Source organism: Triticum urartu, chromosome 3A, assembly GCF_056163025.1.
Source record: "Triticum urartu cultivar PI428250 chromosome 3A, HENAU_Tu73, whole genome shotgun sequence".
Classification (NCBI taxonomy): domain Eukaryota; kingdom Viridiplantae; phylum Streptophyta; class Magnoliopsida; order Poales; family Poaceae; genus Triticum; species Triticum urartu.
In genome coordinates, this window is record NC_141875.1 from 661,614,503 (window position 1) to 661,634,202 (window position 19,700).

The 19,700-nt window shown below is 47.6% G+C and overlaps 1 protein-coding gene and 2 pseudogenes across 1 annotated transcript; 2 read left to right on the forward strand and 1 right to left on the reverse strand.

Moving 5' to 3' along the window:
* The first annotated feature begins 597 nt into the window (after positions 1-597).
* LOC147981168 (uncharacterized) lies at positions 598-8,397 on the forward strand. Its single transcript, XM_087515885.1, has 2 exons — positions 598-979; positions 8,240-8,397. Exons 1-2 carry the CDS (start codon positions 598-600, stop codon positions 8,395-8,397), a joined length of 540 nt encoding a protein of 179 aa, XP_087372011.1.
* Positions 1,273-3,492, forward strand: LOC147981169 (uncharacterized; annotated as a pseudogene).
* Positions 8,398-11,815: 3,418 nt separating the features above from the next.
* The window catches only part of LOC125527906 (non-specific phospholipase C2-like), a 29,669-nt pseudogene continuing 21,784 nt past the window's right edge, over positions 11,816-19,700 (reverse strand).

Here is a 19,700-nt window from a genome sequence, read left to right on the forward strand (position 1 = left end):
TCTCAACTATTACCCGCTTCTTCACTACTACGTATATGAGACCAATTGTCTCACATCTTCTACCAGTTAGAGCTATTCAAAATCGTACTGTATTTCAGATTTCAGAAAATACAATTTTCTCTGGTGCCTTTCTATGGAGATTTTGCAGTGTGATAAAAAAAGCCAAAACTTGGACAAATACTACGGCACACATATGGAGGCAGGAACGAGAGATGGCTCATCATATATTCTAGAGTTTGATTGATTATTCTTTGACCCCAGTTTTTTTTTGTTTCACATTGTCTTCTTTACAGTATTATTTCTGTTGTATTCTTATAGGTGCAGTTTAAGTTCATCTAATATCTACGCTAATGTAACAAGAACCCCACTTTATTGGCTGATGTAACAAAGAAGATTGGCTATGGTAGTGATCAAGTTGTTCCAGCCTATGAAATATGGTGTAGCTAGGTACCTTCTCACCCTTTTCTATTTTTAGTTAAAGACTTTGGTGTTTAAATCACTAAGAAATAAGACGTCCTTAATATAAGCCTTTTTTCATCTTTCTAATCATTATGCATCAAGCGATCATCGCCTTTCGCCCTGTGAGACGAGGGACCGATGCGAGAGGGCGAGGCAGAGACGAGGCCACCTGAGGCGGCCGGACCACCGCCGCCGCTCCCTCGATCCTCGCCGGACGGAGGAGTAGGGGCACATCAGATCCACCTGTGCTCTCCTATAACCCTAGCGGCGGCGCCGTCGAGGGAAAAGGAGGGGCCGACGGGATCGGATGGCGACCGCGGCGACTTGCCGGATGGAGAGATCGAACGGGAGGAGGCACGATGGGTAAAATGGCGGGCGATCTTCTCCGATGGGATGGATCCGGCCATTTGGATCGAAGGACGTCTTCGATTTACTCCGCGTTCGCGATGGATGGTTCTTCTTGATCTGGAGAATGACATCCTTGCTGGCGATTTTCTCCCGGACGGCGACATGATTGAGGTAGGTTTTAAATTCAAACTTGATTTATATGATGTGGTTGTTGGCGAATGTGTGCAGGTAGATGTACAACCGAAGACACCGGAGATGATCGATCTGACGGAGCCGATGGTTCATGCACGACCGGGAGGAAGGTTTTGGGCGCTTCTGGAAAGCGACGACGATGAGAAGGTGGAGGGTCATGTCCCTATAAAGAATGCCAGAATGCCCCTGGCCTCGCAGAGTGTCGTTTCGTTGCCGGAGCCCAAGATCACGACCGATCGGCGTCGCTCAACAATTCAAACTTCCAAACTGGCCATGAAGCCGTGGAGTGGACCGATTCCTAAGGTAACGAGAGAACCGGTAACGTTGTCAGATTTCTTGCCAGAAAACTGGACTCTTGTCACGTGGAAGAAGAAGAAAGGCAAGATTGGTCGTCCACCGCCGCCGCCTAGATCGCCTGTAGCGAGATCGGCGAGCGTTGTTCGAGCGGCCAGACGGGCTCGTTTGAATAAGTTATTGGGCCGTGGGCCGGAGTTGGATGCAACATCGGACGTACGATGGTCGTGGGTCCTCCAGGCGCGGGCGAGGCCCAGCCAGAGGTCCAAGCCTCGTGCCATCCCGATCGGACGTACGTGCATGTATCGCCGTTGCCTGTCGCCTCTACGTGTGAGTCTGGGGTTCCGGACCCGGGTTTTCCTTCGCTCGTCACAGGACGGGCACGGAGGATCGCGAGCGCCGGCGGCATGACAGGACGAGGGTTGCCGCCCGTCAAGCGAGGGCCAACTCCCGCCGCTGGCAATCCCGGAGGGGCTTGTCGGGGATCTCTGCCGGCCAACGGGGCTGCCGCCACGGGCGCGGCCGGTCGTGATGCGCTGCCGATCACTGGCGCGGTTGCTGCTGGCCGCGGTGCCCTGCCTATGGGTGCTGTGGGCCGAGGTGCTCCACCTGGTGGTGTGGTTGGCGATGTTGGTCGAGGCGGCTTGCCTCCTCCAAGGCCGGCGGCGGCGGGAGTACAACCCCGGGTCGGGACCGGCCGGGGCGCTCCATCATCTACGCGGCAGGGGTGATGCAGCGGGTTCTATGGTGACGACGCATGTGCCCAGACCAAACATGCGACAGCCGGATGCAGCAGCACAGCTACCAGTAGCTAAGGCACCGGCCCTAGGAAGGGGTCGCGGCGTGCACGGGCGAGATGGATACAGTGGCTACAGCAAAGATGGACAGAATTTCAACCGATACAGCCAGTGGGGAGATGATGGCTATGATGCATATGGTGAGGGACTGCACCGTGGATCTTCGTCCGGTGGCGGCCGGGGATATAACCGATATGATGATGAGGACACCGGACATTTTCAAGGTCCGCCCGGTAATTTTGTTGAAGGTGTCGCCGGACCCAGGGATCGCTTCCGAGGTGGATATCGTCGCGGTGGGAGAGGGAGACGCCCACCACCGCCCCGACATTACCCACCGCCACCACCGCCTGCTATAGATATGGCTTCGGGAGAGGAGCTCGAGCACGGAGCGGCTGAGGTGGGAGATCCAGCCACGCTACCCACAGCGGCAGTTGACGCGGTTAGGGCTTTGGCAGCAGTGCAGGTTCCTGTGACTTCTGGAGGGACCAAATCTAGGGAGGGTACGTCTGACAAAGGGTCGGAGAAAGTGGAGGGAGAAAAACTCTCTAAGTGGGCGATTAAGAAGAAAAAGTTGCCTTGCTATAGATGTGGTGAACCGGGTCATTTCGTGGAAGAGTGTACGAATGAGCTATGTGACTATTGCCTCCGCTCCCAGCATGTGACTGGGGACTGCCCTCTCCTCTCCGGTCCGAAGCCTGGTATTAACATTTTTGGGGTCTGCTGTAAGGAGTTGATGTTCTTTGAGACACCGGAGGTGGACCCTCTACCGCAGATGGTTGAGAGTTCCTTCCCGGCAGTAATCAGAGTTACTAATGGACAGTTGACCGAGGCTCAGATTGTGAGACAGCTACGTGACTTAGTGCCGGGTAATTATCAATGGCATCTAGAGCAGTTAGAAGGTCAAACTTATAAGGTGGACTTTCCCACTAAAGAGGATCGAATGCATTTTCTTAAGTGGGGTTTATGCAGAGTTACAAGCACAAACATTGTGATCGCTTTTGACGAGTGGAAGCAGGAAGAACCTGAGGGTACACCTTTGGAGAAGGTGTGGGTTCGTTTCTATGGCGTGCCACCTAAATTTGTAAAGCATTTTTTGATTGCTTGGAGTTTGGGTGGTATGATTGGTAAGAAGGAAAAGGTTGATATGCCATTTACTCGCGCACAAAACACTGCGAGGTTGTTGGTCAGTGTTGTGAGTGTTGAGAATATACCAGATGTGGTCAAATGGACACATGCTGGAGTCACTTATGTCTTAGAGCTTGAGATTGAGGATAATGCAGTTTCCGAGGATGGGGATGGGGCACAGGACATGGATACGACTGAGGGAGGCGGCGCGCCCGGGAATCAGGATAAGGGGGCCGATGATACACTGTCGGAGTCGGATAAGGGGCCTACTAGATAGCCAGATAAGGTAGCTAGTTCTACCAAAGAGGCGCCCCCGTCCACTACTCTGATGAACACACTTCGCTTTGGTTCATTTGTGCCGGGGTCCGCTCCTAGTCGGTTATGGAGCACCAGGGTCGAGGCAGACGACCCGGCGGAGCTTGAGCTGCCACCAGTGCTGAGTCTAGTTGGTGAGGTGACGACCGCAGAGTATACACCCGGTGCGAGGGTGGACCCTGTTGGGTTCGCCGCGGGTTTGGGGGGCCGTGGGCAGGAAGCGCATAACACCCAGATACCAAAGCCCAGCTTTTCTTTGGCGGGAGGGGCGCTTGGACAGGAGGTCTATGGTGTTCCTCCCACTTCGACATCTCCGGTCGAGCTGGGGGTGAGGTGCGGGAAGGAGTCCCGTACTATAACCCCTCCACAGGACCGCACCTTCCAGAGTGGCGAGCCGGGGGTGAGATGCGGGAAGGAATCCCGTGTCGTAACACCTCCGCAGGATTGCGCCGAGCAGGTTCGCCGGGGGACGACGGTTTCCGCGGGAGATAAGGGGGACAGGACCAGTGAGGTCCGCTCCTCTACACCCTACCCTCCTTCACCGACAATAAGGGAGGGGCATGGGAGTCCTGACCGTACCCCTCGCTAGAGGACAACGGAGGATCTCATAGCTTTTGGCGGGATAGCGGATCCGGTGTCGGCTGGCAGGCGTGTCAGCAACTGGATCCAGGGATAGCCGGATGCGGATGACCTGCAGCTAGCGTGTGTGCCATGCTTCGTCATGCCGAGACTACTGCAATACGTCTTTTGATAAAAGTTGTTCAATTTTATATTTCTCTGGGAATGAAATAGTTGATAAGGCAAACGACTTAGGAATTTCTTTGGGATCCAATGAAACCGAGGTCATCAAATTCGTTAATGATCTTTTAGACTTGGAAGCGAAGAGGGCTTCTGAAATAATTCGTAATCTTGCCTCTGTCCAACCTATGAATGACAATGACATGAATAATTTAGGAATTAATGATCTTGCAAATATATGTAATAATCTGTTGCCTAGTGTCGAGGCTGAGGATGACGAGGATGTTGAGAACACAGATACGGTAGAGCCTCTCTTGATGGAGGATGCAGTGTCTGGCATAGATAATACTATCGTCCCGCGGGGTGTTGAGGAGAAGCCCAAATGACCCTGGAAGCGGAAAATTTGTCCCACTTCGGCAGTACGCAGAAGTGCTAGAGTTAAGCTTAAGAAAAAAATTCATGATGACCTATGAAAGGACTCCTTTGGAATAGCAGAGGTCTAGCAGACTTGGGTAAACAAAGATTCTTAGCAGAGACAACGTTAGAACATCACTTAGATTTCATTGCACTTTTGGAAACTGGATGAGATAATTTCACATCCCAATTCCTTCAAACCCTCTCCAGTGGTATCGATTTTGACTGGCACATTCTACCTCCTAGAGGAAGATCCGACGGGATTTTACTAGGAGTACGATGTGAGACGTTAGAGGTGCTTAATGTGGTTCAGGGAGACTTTTCGGTTAAATTCAGGGTAAGATCGAAATTGGATGGGTTCTGATGGTCGCTAGTTGCGGTATATGGGGCAGCACAACCTGAATTTAAACCTGATTTTCTAGCCGATCTAGTGCGGATTTGTGGAGATGAAAATCTGCCACTACTAGTCGGGGGGACTTTAATATCATTCAGAGGAGAGAAGAAAAGAATAATGACAATTTCGATGGACGTTGGTCTATGATGTTTAACATGATTATCGAGAGCCTCAATTTGAGAGAAATTGAGCTCACCGGTAGACAGTTTACATGGGCCAACTCGTTACCTGTTCCGACTTATGAAAAGTTGGATAGGGTATTTGCTAGTGGGGGAATAAAAATATCCGTTGGTGTCGGTCCATGCGATGCAGAGAGCGATCTCGGATCATACACCACTCTTTTTAGATTCGGGCAAGGCTACACATGTTGCAAATAAAAATATCTTCCCCTTCGAGCAAAGTTGGTTTGAACAAGAAGGATTTATGGAGTTGATTGCACGCGAATGGGCTAAGCTGGTTACGGAAAGGACACATGTCGAGAGATGGCAGAATAAGATTCGACACCTCCGACAATTTCTAAGAGGATGGGCCAGAAATGAGAGTGGGATTTATAAACAGGAAAAATAACGTCTAACTCAACTCATTGAAGCACTAGATGTAAAGGCTGAAACCACTCTCCTTTCTGTTAATGAGCATCGAACGAAGTCTGAGGCTGAGCAAGGCCTACGTGCTCTCCTGAGAGAGGAGGAGCTAAAGTGGGTGTTGCGTGCAAAAACGCTTAAGGTGGTCCAAGGGGACGACAACACACAGTTCTTCCATATGGTTGCAAATGGTAAACATAGGAAGAAGAAGATCATACAGCTTGAACAGGATGAGGGGACAATAGTGGGGCATGAAAATCTGAAAGTGTATATTTCCAACTATTATAAAATCCTATTTGGACCCCCGAATACATCCACGGTGTCTCCTGATGAGTCTGTTATTGATGATATACCTCAATTACATGTAGTAGAGAACGATGTTCTCTCTGCACCGTTTACTGAAAAAGAAGTTCATCTGGCCATAACCCAAATGAAGCCGAATAAAGCTCCGGGACCAGATGGGTTTCCAGCTGAATTCTATAAGAAATGTTGGCATATCATTAAAGATGATCTTATGCCTATGTTTCACGATTTTTTCGATGGCCATTTGGAGTTGTTTCACCTCAACTTTGGTACGATAACGTTGTTACCTAAGAAGAATGAGGCGGTTCGGATCGAACAATTCCGACCCATTTGCCTGCTGAATGTGAGTTTTAAAATATTCACAAAGGTAGGAACCAATAGATTGACACAAATTGCTCACTCAGTGATTCAACCTAGTCAGACAGCTTTCATGTCGGGACGACACATACTAGAAGGAGTGGCCGTCTTACATGAAACACTCCATGAGATTCACTCGAAGAAACTAGACGGGGTTATCTTCAAAGTGGATTTTGAGAAGGCTTATGATAAAGTAAAATGGTCTTTTCTTCAGCAGGCAATGCGCATGAAAGGTTTTAGTGAAACCTGGAGGAACCAAGTTGATACTCAAGTCCAGAAAGGTAGTGTCGGAATTAAGGTGAACGATGACATCGGTCACTACTTCCGGACGCATAAGGGGTTGAGACAAGGGGATTCCATGTCACCTCTTCTGTTCAATATTGTGGCAGATATGTTGGCCGTAATTATTGGCAGGGCCAAACAGCATGGCCATGTAGAGGGTATAGTTCCTCATCTAGTTGATGGAGGGGTGTCCATTCTACAATATGCCGATAACACTATTCTGTTCATGGAACATGGCATGGCTAAGGCACGTAACATGGTCTATTCGAACAATTGTCTGGCTTAAAAATCAATTTTCATAAGAGTGAGGTGTTCTGTTTTGGGAAGGCCAAAGACGAAGAACATACATACAGACAATTGTTTGGATGCAAATTAGGTGCCTTACCTTTCAATTACTTGGGCATTCCGATTCATCACCGTAAGCTATCCAATAAAGAATGGAAATGTATTGAAGAACGAATTGAGAAAAAAAAAACTCAGCTGCTGGAAGGGCAAGCTGATGTCATATGGAGGTCGGCTAGTTTTGATTAACTCAGTATTGACTAGCATGCCAATGTTTTTACTTTCGTTCTTCGAAATTTCGAAAGGGGTCCGAAAGCGACTTGATTTCTTTAGATCTCGTTTCTTTTGGCAGTCTAATTAGGCCAAGAGGAAATACCTTCTCGCGCGATGGGATATCCTTTGTCGACCTAAAGACCAAGGGGGCCTCGGTATTGAGAACTTGGAAATTAAGAATAAATGTCTTATGAGCAAATGGTTGTACAGGTTAGAGACAGAGCCGGAGGGAATGTGGTCTCAAATCCTGCGCAATAAGTATTTGCACTCGAAAACGCTAGCCCATGTTACCATCAGACCGACTGATTCGCCGTTCTGGAAGGGACTTATGAGAACGAAGGATATGTTCTTTCGTAGGGTCAAATTCTTGGTTGGTAACGGGATGTCAGCAAGATTTTGGGAGAATACGTGGTTAGGAGAGATGCCTCTGGCCTTACAATATCCCACCCTCCACAATATTGTGCAACGTAAGAAGGATTACATAGGTATCGTCCTTCAAACTATTCCCTTGAACATCCCGTTCAGACGTACGTTAGTGGATGAGAGATGGACAGCCTGGATGCACTTGGTTCGGAGATTGATTAAAGTTCGACTCTCCGACATGTCGGACTCAACACAATGGAGGTTAACTAAAAATGGGATATTTACAGTGAAATCTTTTTATACGGATCTGATTAATTCTGGCCCCCTCTCAAGGTCACTACATATATGGAAGGTTAAGGTTCCTTTGCGGATTAAAATTTTTATGTGGTTTGTCCACAAGCAAGTAATACTCACAAAGGACAACTTACTTAAGAGGCGATGGGTAGGCAATTCGCGGTGTTGTTTTTGTGCTCAAGATGAGACAATACCACATTTATTCCTTGAACGCCCACTTGCCAAGTTACTTTGAAGAACGATTCATATAGCTTTTAATATCAACCCTCCAGTAGATATTGCGTCTTTGTTTGGGACGTGGTTAGCTGGGGTTGAACAGATCATGGCAGCTCGTATTCGGATTGGAATATGTGCGTTATTATGGGCTATATGGAACTGCAGAAATGATATGATTTTTAACAGACAACACAAATTAACTTTTTTGCAACTTATCTTCAGAGCTACAGCTTGGATCCGTACGTGGTCCTTACTCACTCCTATGGATTTCAGGGAGCCTTTGGTTACTGGGTGCAACCAATGGGAGATGGTGGCTCAGGTTATATTTAACCGATTCGGATGGCGTTCGCATAACAGGATAGGAGTCTAGAGAGCTTATCCTTATTATTACCGTATCAGTTGTTTTTGTCCGCTTGTAATTTTCCAGTTTATGTACTTTGTTTTGCTCTGTTTGCTAGCTGTAAGACCTTTACGATGATACTTTCTGGATTTTTAATAAGAGGGCCGCATGCATCATCATGATGCAAAGGCCGGGGGTATACCTCCATTTCTAAAAAAAATGCATCAAGCGATCAACATCGCTGATGAAAATTAGAAATTCCTACAAAATATTTTGCTTGATTTCAGTTGTCATATATAAATCCTACGGATTATTGCGAACTGACATGACTCAGCCTGTTCGAGCATGCCATGGTGTTGTGCCTGGCTTGTCGCCGGAATTTACTGCCAGTCGTGTACGTGTGGTCATTAGATGAAGGAATACGCTTGTCCGGTCGTGTGCTCGAGACATGTTGCAGTAGGTGCAGTGACTAGGACAGACCCAATTTCCACACATGTGTACGAACTATTATTGGTGTATGTATGTCGATATGGATGAGCAAGCCATCATTGGCCCCTGCATGCATCTCTTAATATGAGCTAGAGAAGCCGGTGTGGACTTACAGTCAAACATCATCATCATCCACAACTGCATCTGCATGAGCAGTATTTGCGATCTAAGTCAGGTATATTAAAAGCGAATGTGCTTCAACTTAGGCTTGATATTTGCATGAATTAGCAAGACTGGAGTTCATCATGTGAATTACACACATATGCATACAGAATGTGCGTTCATGCAGTTTAAAACTTCCTTTGAGGTTATACATGCAAGATGCATGTCCACGAGCACACCAGTACATAGACGTCACAGGTGCACACTAACACCTGTATCAAACAAAAAATAGAATTGATGGAGACCGAGAATAATCCAAAATTTTATTATTTCACACGCACCACAAGTTTGGGATACTGGGCACTATTCATTTGAACCCACTCCACCAAGAGGTGAGACATTTTTCCTACTTCATGTCCTTGCATTTCTAAACTTCAAACAAAGAGTTTGACGTTTCATGATCATGTAGAAAACTTTCATTTTTTCATCACTTAGTATGTGAATTTGCTTTCATGTTCACAAATCATAGACTGACATTTTCTTAATTAGGCGAGCTATGTTAACCAGGTTTTAAAAGATTGTTGCAACTTATTATAGAGTTACCAAAAAAATAGTGAACTTGGTAGGCAATGATATGATAGTTGACGACGCTAAGGACCCCCTATACAATGACTCACGAAACACGAGAAAACAGGATCGTAGTTGAACATCCCATCACCATTCTGTGCCGATTGCTTACCTGACATTGTGGTGTAGGATTGTGTGTAAAAAAACGCAATGGCCTGCACAGCACATAAACTAGAGATAGGAAGGGTAGGACAGGCCCGAGAATAAGGCCATGAACTTATTTCCTACCGAACGTCCCTGCTTTGCGTAGTTGTCAACACTAGGTTTTGAACCCAACCTACGAAAAGGCGAATTAGGGTTTTCTAATTGAGTAATGTTCATTCATACTCAAACTTCAAACTAAGAGGTTTAACATTACCTTATGACATTATTTTATTTCTCAATTTATTGGTATAGTATTCATTGTGTGAACATGTTCTATGGGTTAAAAAATCACACACTAATATTTTTTATGTTAGAAATGTAGTCAAGATTTTAAAAGGGGTTGTAGATGTGTAAGAAAAGAGAAAACTTGGTGAACATCCGATGAGATTCTCGAAGGCCTCGATGGCCCAATTGATGACTACAAATATAGAAAAAATAGAAAATATAGAATGAAGGATTGAAAAAATGAACATTCAGTGGGTAAGAAAAAATAGTAAGCAGAATGTTGTTATTTTCAGTTGATTCATAAGAAAAATATGAAGAATGTTCAGTATCATGAACAAATAGAAGGATAAGGAAATATGTCATAACCGGATGGGCAAAATTTGGTGGACCCATGGGATTACAATACTTGTTTAGGTATTTGAATCGAACAGAACGATATATTCTCCAAAATGGTTAAACTTCAGTTGATCATGAAATTTTAAGACATGTATACTGCATGCATTTATTCATAAATATGTATGCATTTTAAGACATATATACTGCCTGCATTTGTTATAACTTAGCCATGATTACACTATTGACTATGAAGCAACTAAAGAAGATATGCATATATACAGCACATACTTTATTCTACTAGAATACATGCGAAATTCCAAATATATATATACCAACGCATATAGACAATCCAAAAATTTGAGAGAATACAACTCGAATGATCCCAAAAAAAATAAATTACCCGGCTATTCGAGGATATAACCATATATATGACACTTCTATAAATTATTCAATAGTAAAAGATCCAAAATTAGTAGTCCGATGCACATATTACTATTTTAGCCTTAGTATAAATGCTTATGAATATCCTAAGTTAAAGGATATATGAGATTAACTTTTCAATAAAATATAAAACAATATTGGGACATGATATTCTGAAATTTTATATATAAACCTTCGATTGGATTTCCTATGATGATTTTATGGAGAAAAGAATAACAATATGTATAGAAGAAATAATAACATTGAACTTGCATCAAATTCTTATGTTTTAAAATTCTGCATCCTAAAGAGGCCTTTAACAATTTTGTTTTCTTATGATATAAAATGTAGTAGTCACAGTAGAATATCAAAAACATAAGTTTTCCTACATTTCCAAAACAATAAAGGCGGTGCCCTCCCATTTGCGAGGGCCACTCCTCTAGTGGGTTTAATGGCGGTGCCGATGCCATCTCGTCATTGACCTCGCTGGGAGGTCCATGTGATAAAATCAGGGGATTTTTCATTTTCTATCAGGAACATATGATACGTTTTTGCATCGGACTCTTAAATATCGTCCATCGTACTGCTTTTAACCCCTTCGTCCATTGGCACCGAACACACAACAGGCAGCCCTAGAGGAGACGAGGCAGCATGAAGTAGAGGATGATCGCCATCATTAACCTGCCCTTGAATGACCTGTCCATCAACGGTGTGGCAATCCCTTCATCTCCGCTTACCTTGTTACATGATGTGGCATTCATAGTACACAATCATTGTAAGTGTAATGTTCTCAGTGGTTTGATTTGAACGCCATAATTGTATATCAACCCGTTGCAATGTATGGGCCCTTTTGCTAGCGTTGACTTGATGCAGATTGCCCGCGGAGTCTCTTCTAGATTTACCTTCAACATGTTGTACACATCAAATATGAGAGAGATAGACAACATAATGGGATAGGGAGAGACACATAGCGTAATGGACATCGAAGAAAAAAAATGTGACAGCCCGTGGCAATGCAAGGACATTCAGCTAGTGTATGTAGTGCTAGTAATTTTGGAGATCTCAAACATCAATTTTCTCCTATGTATGTATATATGTATGTTCTCTACACACGATCATCTTGGACGGAGGAGGAGGTCCTTGTGGTGAGGGAGGGCCTCATCTTGATGATGTGCTCGCTGTCAGTGACACCCATCTTCTTGGCCGACATGCTGGCCTCGAAGAACCGCCTCATGGCGCTCCTCATGTAGGAGGTTCCTTCCCTCACGTTCATTCTCTCCTTGATCCTTTCCTGCAGGCTGCTTAGCCGGTGGTGCCCATTCAGCACCGCCGCCAGCTGCACGATCTCTTGCTGGAACGAGCTTAGCTTTGCCTCCTCATTCGCCTCCATCTGCCGGATCCTCTTCGGCATCGGGAGTTGTTCTACATATGATAATGGAACGATAGATAATCAAATTAACCTAGGTGCAAAATCATATCAACTGTGTCTGGTACTGAACAAACTTCTAGACATTACGATGTTGTTGTCTTATAATATACTCTCTCCGTCTCATAATATAAGACCATTTTGTAAGCTATGACTCCGTCTCATAATATAAAACAATTTTGCTAACATGCTTGTAAAATGGTTTTAGATTATGGGACGAAGGAAGTACTTCCTCCATTTCAAAATGGATGGTCTAAGTTTGTATTAATTTTATATTAAAGTTAGTACAAAGTTGAGTCATCTATTTTAAAACGGAGGGAGTAGTATGTAAATCAAAAACATTTGTCCTACCTGGGCAATCTGTCCTTGGCTCGGTTCTTGTTTGCACAACGCCTTCGAAGGTCCCGGCCCATGCATCCCTTTTGGTCAGGAAATCCTGTGGCAGGTTGAATAGTTTCTTTACGGTCGCGGGGATCGATGAATGCTCGTATTGTGATGTTGGGGTTGGACTTCCGTTCGGCCCGTGGACAACTAAAAGATTAAAAAAAAATTACTCCCTTCAGTCCTTTTTACTCCGTATATAAAAATTGTCTGAAATCAAACTTCATAAAGTTTGACCATATTTATATGAAAAAGTATCAACATCTAGCATGCTAAAGTTATACAATATGAAAATTTAAGTCATGACACATCTATTGATATTGGTTTCATGTTGTGAATGTTGGTATTTTTTTATAAAGTGAACCAAACTTTACGAGGCTTGACTTTAGACAAATTTTATATATGAATTAAAAAGGACAGGAGAGAGTATTATACTAAAACAACATAGAGTGAGCAATAAGCACTGTAGTAACTAGCATTCAGTGTCCGCCAACTGACCTGTTCCCTTCTCGATCACGGGGAGATCATGATGGCCGGGACGCGCACACCCAGTCTGTTGAACGCGAAGTTATATGGCGGCGACCCGATGATATCGTCGGGGCTAGGCACGCCGTCGACCGGCGTGGGCACGTGGTCAAAGAACCCGCCGTGCTCGTCGTAGGTGAGGATCATGAGCGTCTCGTTCCACTGGGGGCTGGCGCGGAGCGTCTCGTAGACTTCCTTGACGAACATCTGGCCCTGGTAGACGTCGTGGGAGGGGTGGTCGTCGTTGGCTGGGTGCTCCTTGGAGTCCATGTACCGCTGCTCGACGACGGCGTAGTTTGGGAGGGAGCCGCAGCGGGCGTGCTCCCGGAACGCGTTGTGGAAGTGGTGGAAGTTGAGGATGTACTTGAGCTTGCGCAGATTGCGGTAGAAGAGCACCGTTGGCACGTCCTGGAAGTAGACACCGAACGAGAGGCCGGCGTCGTGGACGTTGTCGAAGATCGTCCTCTGCGGGTACCCCTTGGCCAGCGACCTGCAACATCGTGCAATGAGAATTACTCCCTCCGTTCCTAAATACTCACTCCGTCCGGAAATACTTGTCTTTGAAATGGATAAAATGGATGTATCTATACCTAAAATAAGTCTAGATACAACCATTTCGAGGACAAGTATTTCCGGACGGAGAGATATTTGTCTTTCTAGAGATTTCTACAAGTGACTACATACAAAGCAAAATGGATGAATTTACATTCTAAAATATGTCTATATACATCTATATGTGGTAGTCCATTTGAAATCTCTAAAAAGACAAATATTTAAGAACGGAAAGAGTAATTTCGTTGTCATGTTCAGGTCCCAAAAGAGTCAAAGAGTGCTCTCCTCAGTTCAGATGAGAATAGCAATGTCGTTCTGGTTACTCAAAACAGCTTCCATCATTTTTTTTAAAACAAGGAAAAGCACATATGCTCTGAATTATGCAGTTTCGCACTCAATCCAGCCAATTGGGATGGGCTGTAACAAGGCACAAGGCACAGTAGAATTGTTGTTGGTTAGAGCTTGATCGTGGGTTCTGGAAGAGGAAGGAGCGCGCGTGTCGTTCTTGATACAGGTTTTCGCTTGCTTTATAGTATAAAGCAATATCATCTCACACGGTCGAATGATGCATGATGGTGAGGCAGTCTTTATATAATGTCGATCTCAGGAAACCCGATCACACAAGACGCGCGAAATTATGCTACTAACACAAATGATACAAAGAACTTAGTATAACGCCACGCTACGCCCTATATCATCTAAGCTCCGTGACAACACCCCAGGAGGGAGAACGGGGCCGAGCGTCGCCGCTGCCGAGTCCATACTAGATAAAGTTTTTCTTCCGAAATCTAGACACGCAGAGGAGCATAATGATGATGTCATTGTCTACGACAAAACACAGAGCTTTCTCTTGACAACTCCCCCATGCCACCACCAAGGGCGGCTGACCTCAATTCAAGGGTATTCAATTAAATACTCATTATTTTTGCCAAATACTAGGTATATATATTGTATAGATACTGTGTACGTATGAGGAAATGGAAAAACGAAACTGTACACTAAAAGCTGCAAGTTAAGCATTTCAGGCCAAAACTCCATGACTTGGCCCATTGGCCCCAGTGACTGTAGCGCACTCACGCAGACCATCAATCAGTTGATCAGATCAGACGGCCGGAGACGAACCGGCTAGGGCTATTGCCATCGCCTGCTCGGCGATCACACGTGTGCACCGCGGCGCCGACGGCACAACGAATCCATCCCCCGATCACATTGGTTTTGATCCCTGCAATTAGCAGCGGGCAGCAACCCACAGACATTAATTCAGTTTCAAAGCCACAACCCACGGATTCAGGTATAAGAGCAACTCCAATGGGGCGTCATATTTCATCTGCGGCCGTCTGTTTGGGTCGGCGCGAATTTTTGAGTCTGATTTGCATCGGCACGGACACAAGACGGACGCGCGCGCGCTCGCCCTCTTTCCTCACCGAGCCCGCTGGTCGGTGGCACATTGGATTCACACCCTCGCCCGCCTGCTACGTCGCCGACGCCGCCGACCATTTTTTCAGATAAAAATGGATACATAGATAATTCTAGCGTACACAAATAAAAAGAAAAGACCACTACTCGTCGATTTCTGACTCCGACTTGGTAATGTCTTCCTCCGATGTCTGAATGTAGGCGTCAGCATACGTCTCGTTTTCAAAATCCCAACCAGCCGTTTCTCGTAGCTTCAGTTTCAATTGAGCTGCCAGCTTCCGCAAACGCTTGTCCTCCCGATAGGCGGCTCGCTCCCTCCTTCTCGCGTCCCTCTCCGATCTCAATTGCTTGTAGAACTGGCGCTCGTCGACGATGTCTTGCGGGAAGCCTCCGCGCCACACCACCAAGGCTTCCACGTCCTTCTCTACAATGGCGAGGCGACGCTGCCGCCTCCGGTGGACACGACGATCCTCGTCGGTGAAAAGCCGCGGAAGATGTCGTGGTAACGATTCCGACAATAAGAGAGGGGTAGGATAAGGGAGCATGATCTATCGAGATGCATATGGGTGACACGGTGGTTTTAGCGAGTTCGGGTCTCTCATGGTGGAGATAACAACCCTACGTCTCGTGCTCCGGAGAGGCTTTGTTTTATCTGAGTATGTATCCGGAGATTACAATGTATGCGAGAGAGGAGAACGGATCCCCATGCCTGAGCTAAGTCCTGAGACTAGAAAGAGAGAGAGAGAGAGAGATGAAAAAAGAGAGCCCCCTCGTCTAGTGGTGGGGGTGGCTTATATAGAGTGCGCCACCCCCTCACCCCTTATGTTACACGGTGGAGCATCAATGCCATAATGCCTGCCCACTACAAAACCGTCATGCTAACTGTTGGTCTTTGCATATCCGAGTGAGTTACATGGTCGAGTGGAATGAGCTCGTCGAGTGAAGTGCCGTGCTCCGAGTGGTGATCGCCGCCCGAGTGACTTTCAAGTCGCGGTACATCTAGACGGCGATCTGGCCCAGGGGTCCAGTACAAAGTATACGGTGTCCATGGGTAGGGTCTTTAGGTCAGGCCTGTTACCCTACCCCTAATACATGTCCTCGTCATTAGCCCCCGAATCGGTCGAGGTTGAGCGGGTCGAGTCGAGGTGAATTCCCAGATGAGTCGAGTGCTGCGGAGGCCCTTATGAACTCCCTCTGGTCACCCGGCGATCTTATCTCCGCATGTTGCCTTGACGGATTCCAGACTGTATGGTGCCCGAGTGAAATGAGCTCAAACGGGTCCGCGGAGGAGCGTTAAACTCAGCTTATAGCAATTTTTTTGGAGTGATTTGGAGCTGGTCCTGCATTGAGTAACTGATTACTCAGAATTTCTTCACGCCTGGAACGTGTCTTTTTTTGTTGTTTGGCCATCACTCGGACCGGGCGGACCGTTCCGAGTGGATACCATTCCAGTGGGGGCACGCTGAGTGCACCCACTGGGTGTAGTCCTAGAGACTGCCGTCGACTGCGGGCAGTCGGCGGGAGTCTTAGAGCGTGTCTTTTTTGTTGTTGTGTTCATCACTCGGACTGGTCAGGCCGTACCGAGTGGAGATTACTCCAGTGGGGGCACGCTGAGTGCACCCACTGGGTGTAGTCCCCGAGACCACCGTCGACTGCGAGCAGTCGGCGGGGGTCTGAGAGAACTAAAACTCTTCTTAGATGGTAGTGGTCGAACTTGTTCTTCTCTGACTCGAAGGTCGAGTAATTCTGGAGCTGGTTTTGCATCGAGCCAAAATGTTTCTTTCTTAGTTCTCTTCCAGTGGGGGCACGCTGAGTGCACCCGCTGGGTGTAGTCCCCGAGCCTCTGTCGGACTAGATGAGTCGGGCAGAGGGTTTAAGTCTCCTGGTAAACCTCCACGCAGTCGACACGGTAAATAACTTTTAGTCTGAAATTGAGTCAATCGGATGCATCTTCAGGTGCTTGACATGGTAAATAAGCTCAGCCTGGAGCCGAGTCAGTCGGAATGATCATCATGCACTCGGCACGGAATAAATTCAGCCTGGAACTCGGTCAAGCAGGTGAATCTTCATGCTCTCGGCACGGTGAATGAATTCGGCTTTGAAACTGCCGACTGTAGAAAAAAGCTAGACACTCCAGGGAGTAATCTTTCCATTAGTACTTCTACAGTTAAATTTTGCATGAAAGGGGGATTTGTAATAGTACATTGTATCCGCAGAGGAGCTTCATTTTCACCCTCTTGCATGAAAGGGGTATTTGTCCGAGTGGACATGCTTCCCGACTGATCGAGGTATGTTGACTGCAAGGAAAGACTTAGTGGCACTTGTATGTCTCCCGGATGAGATAGACTAGTGGTCTGACATGGACGTGCCATGAAACCCGAGTGACGAGGCTAGTGTGTAGGCTAACTCTCCGGGGAGAAGCCACTCATTATCCCGGGGGAACACCAGCACGTGCCATCTCTGAGTCCAAGTTTGTGAAACTGACGCCTTGGAACCTAGGATAGGGCCAAGTTATCCGGAGAGGAGCGTTGTTTTCACCCTTTTGCAGTCTTGAAGATGACTTTAGGTAATGATTTGGGCGATCGTCCGAGTGGACAGTGTCGTGGTTCTAACTCTGACAGTGATGTAGGGGGGTGAGTATGGAGAGGCTAGATCCTAGCTATTGGGAAGTCATTACACGCGAGGTTTACGAGTTCAGGCCCTTCTCGGAGGAAGTAATAGCCCTATGTCTCGGAGCCCAGAGGCGGTCGACTGGATTATGCGTGTTTAGATTACAGGGGTGCGAACCCTTCCTACTGAGGAGGGGGGTGGCTTATATAGAGTTCGCCGGCCCCCTCCTGCCCTCAGTACTGCAGGGTTTTAAAGTACATTTAAGATGGGGCGTTACTGGTAACGCCTCTAATAAAGTGTTGTAATGACCATGAAGACTACTTAACAGCTGACCGTTTGCCTACGGAGTGACTGTAGATCTCCTGGCAGTCGAGTGAATAGCTTCGTGGTCGAGTGGTAGCTTCTTGGTCGAGTGTCTTGAACCCGTCGAGTGGAGTACCTTCAAGTCGATTGATGGGTGATTTCTTCTAGGGATGTCCTTGGGTAGGACTCTTTGGGACGGGTCCGTGCTCCTACCCCAGGTACATAGCTTCATCATTAGCCCCCGAATGGATCGAGGTTAGAGTGGGGGAAGAGTTGGGGATCCTTTCCGACCGGTTCTTCGGGGTTGTAAGAGTGCCTCGCTTAGGGTCAGTTGTCGCGGACGACGTCACCAACCTCTTTCAGTCGCCTTGATCCATTCCAGGCCCTTCGTCGAGTGAAAATCCTTGCTTGCGACATGCCGAGTGTTGGTACGAGCGGGATACTCTGTTTTTGGCAAGCGGTTCTGTGGCCCGCGGATCTCACGGGATTTGGATTTTGGGAAGCGCGCGGGACGGGAGTAGCCGCAGTAATCGGAAGTGAAAAAGTGGAAACTCCTCGATCCTCGCGTCGCCTTTTTCGCCACGTACTGTGCGCACGTCTGTTGCGGGATTTGACTGGGCTGCCTGGGCCTACCGGTCAGTCACTCGGGAGCAACCCCTTATAAGTTGCCGGCTCGGGGTTTCCAAGCCGCGCGCTTCTCTTCTGCTTCCTTCTTTCTTTCTTCCTCTATCCCTTCGCCAGCTCTCCTGCGACCCTCGGTTGTACCCTAGCGCCATTAGCCCGTGCGAGACCTCGCCGGCGACGATGGTGAAGGGCAAGACCACTGCTTTGGAGCGCGCGAAGAAGGCGGCGGCGGCGGGGAAAGGAAAGAAGTCTTCGCGAGGTGGATCTTCCTCCCGGACCACCCTGCCCAAGGGTTGGATTCAGGGCGATTGGATGCCATCGGTGCTCCGGCAGGAAGATCTCGACGACATGGTCGAGGGAGGAGCCATTCCCCACGAGGCCGCGCGTCTCCCGGGGAGGGAGATTGAGCCGCAACCCCGCGACGGTGAGTGCGTGCTCCTCGCCACCCACATCGACCGAGGGTTTTCTCTGCCTCCCCATCCATTCTTCCGGAGCTTCTTGAATTTCTTCGGAGCGCAGCTCCATCACTTTACCCCCAATTCCATAGTCTACCTTGCCGCGTTCATTTCCATGTGCGAGGCCTTCCTGGGTTGCCGTCCGCATTGGGGGCTTTTCAAGCATATCTTTACTTGCCGCTCCCAGTCGGTGAAGAAGGCCAAGTCGAGTGACGAGAAGACGCAAGTCATCCAGTTGTGCGGGGGTCTGGCGATCCAGACGAGGGGGAAGAGCTGTTTCCCCTCTATCACCTTCCCGGAGTCGGTCCGCGGCTGGCAGTCGACCTGGTTCTACTGCCAGGACCAGGCGACCCCCGGGCAGTCGACCGGTCTTCCTCCTTTTTCACTCGACCGAGCCGAGAAGCCTATCTCTCTGAAGGTCACGCCGGAGGGAAGTGCCCAAGTCAAGGTATTGGCGGGTTGAGTGGTTGAACTTGTCCGTGAGGGGGTGACTGGGATGGACCTGTTAGAGGTCTTTCTCCAGAGGCGCATCCAACCGCTCCAGGCGCGAGACCATCCGATGTGGCTGTATTCTGGCCTTGACGACACCACTCGGATCCACCCGGAGGAGGTCACCGATGAGATGCTGGAGGGGTGGCTGTCAAGCATCACGGGGAACAAAGACAACCCCCGAGGAGCCAGAAGGGTGATTCCACTCG

Bases quoted from the DNA above. Each gene is read 5' to 3' on its own strand.
- LOC147981168 (XM_087515885.1), top strand. From the start codon at position 598: ATGCGAGAGGGCGAGGCAGAGACGAGGCCACCTGAGGCGGCCGGACCA. The intron at 980-8,239 runs TAGGTTTTAAAT...CTTTTTTGCAAC, and splicing joins GGACGGCGACATGATTGAGG to TTATCTTCAGAGCTACAGCT.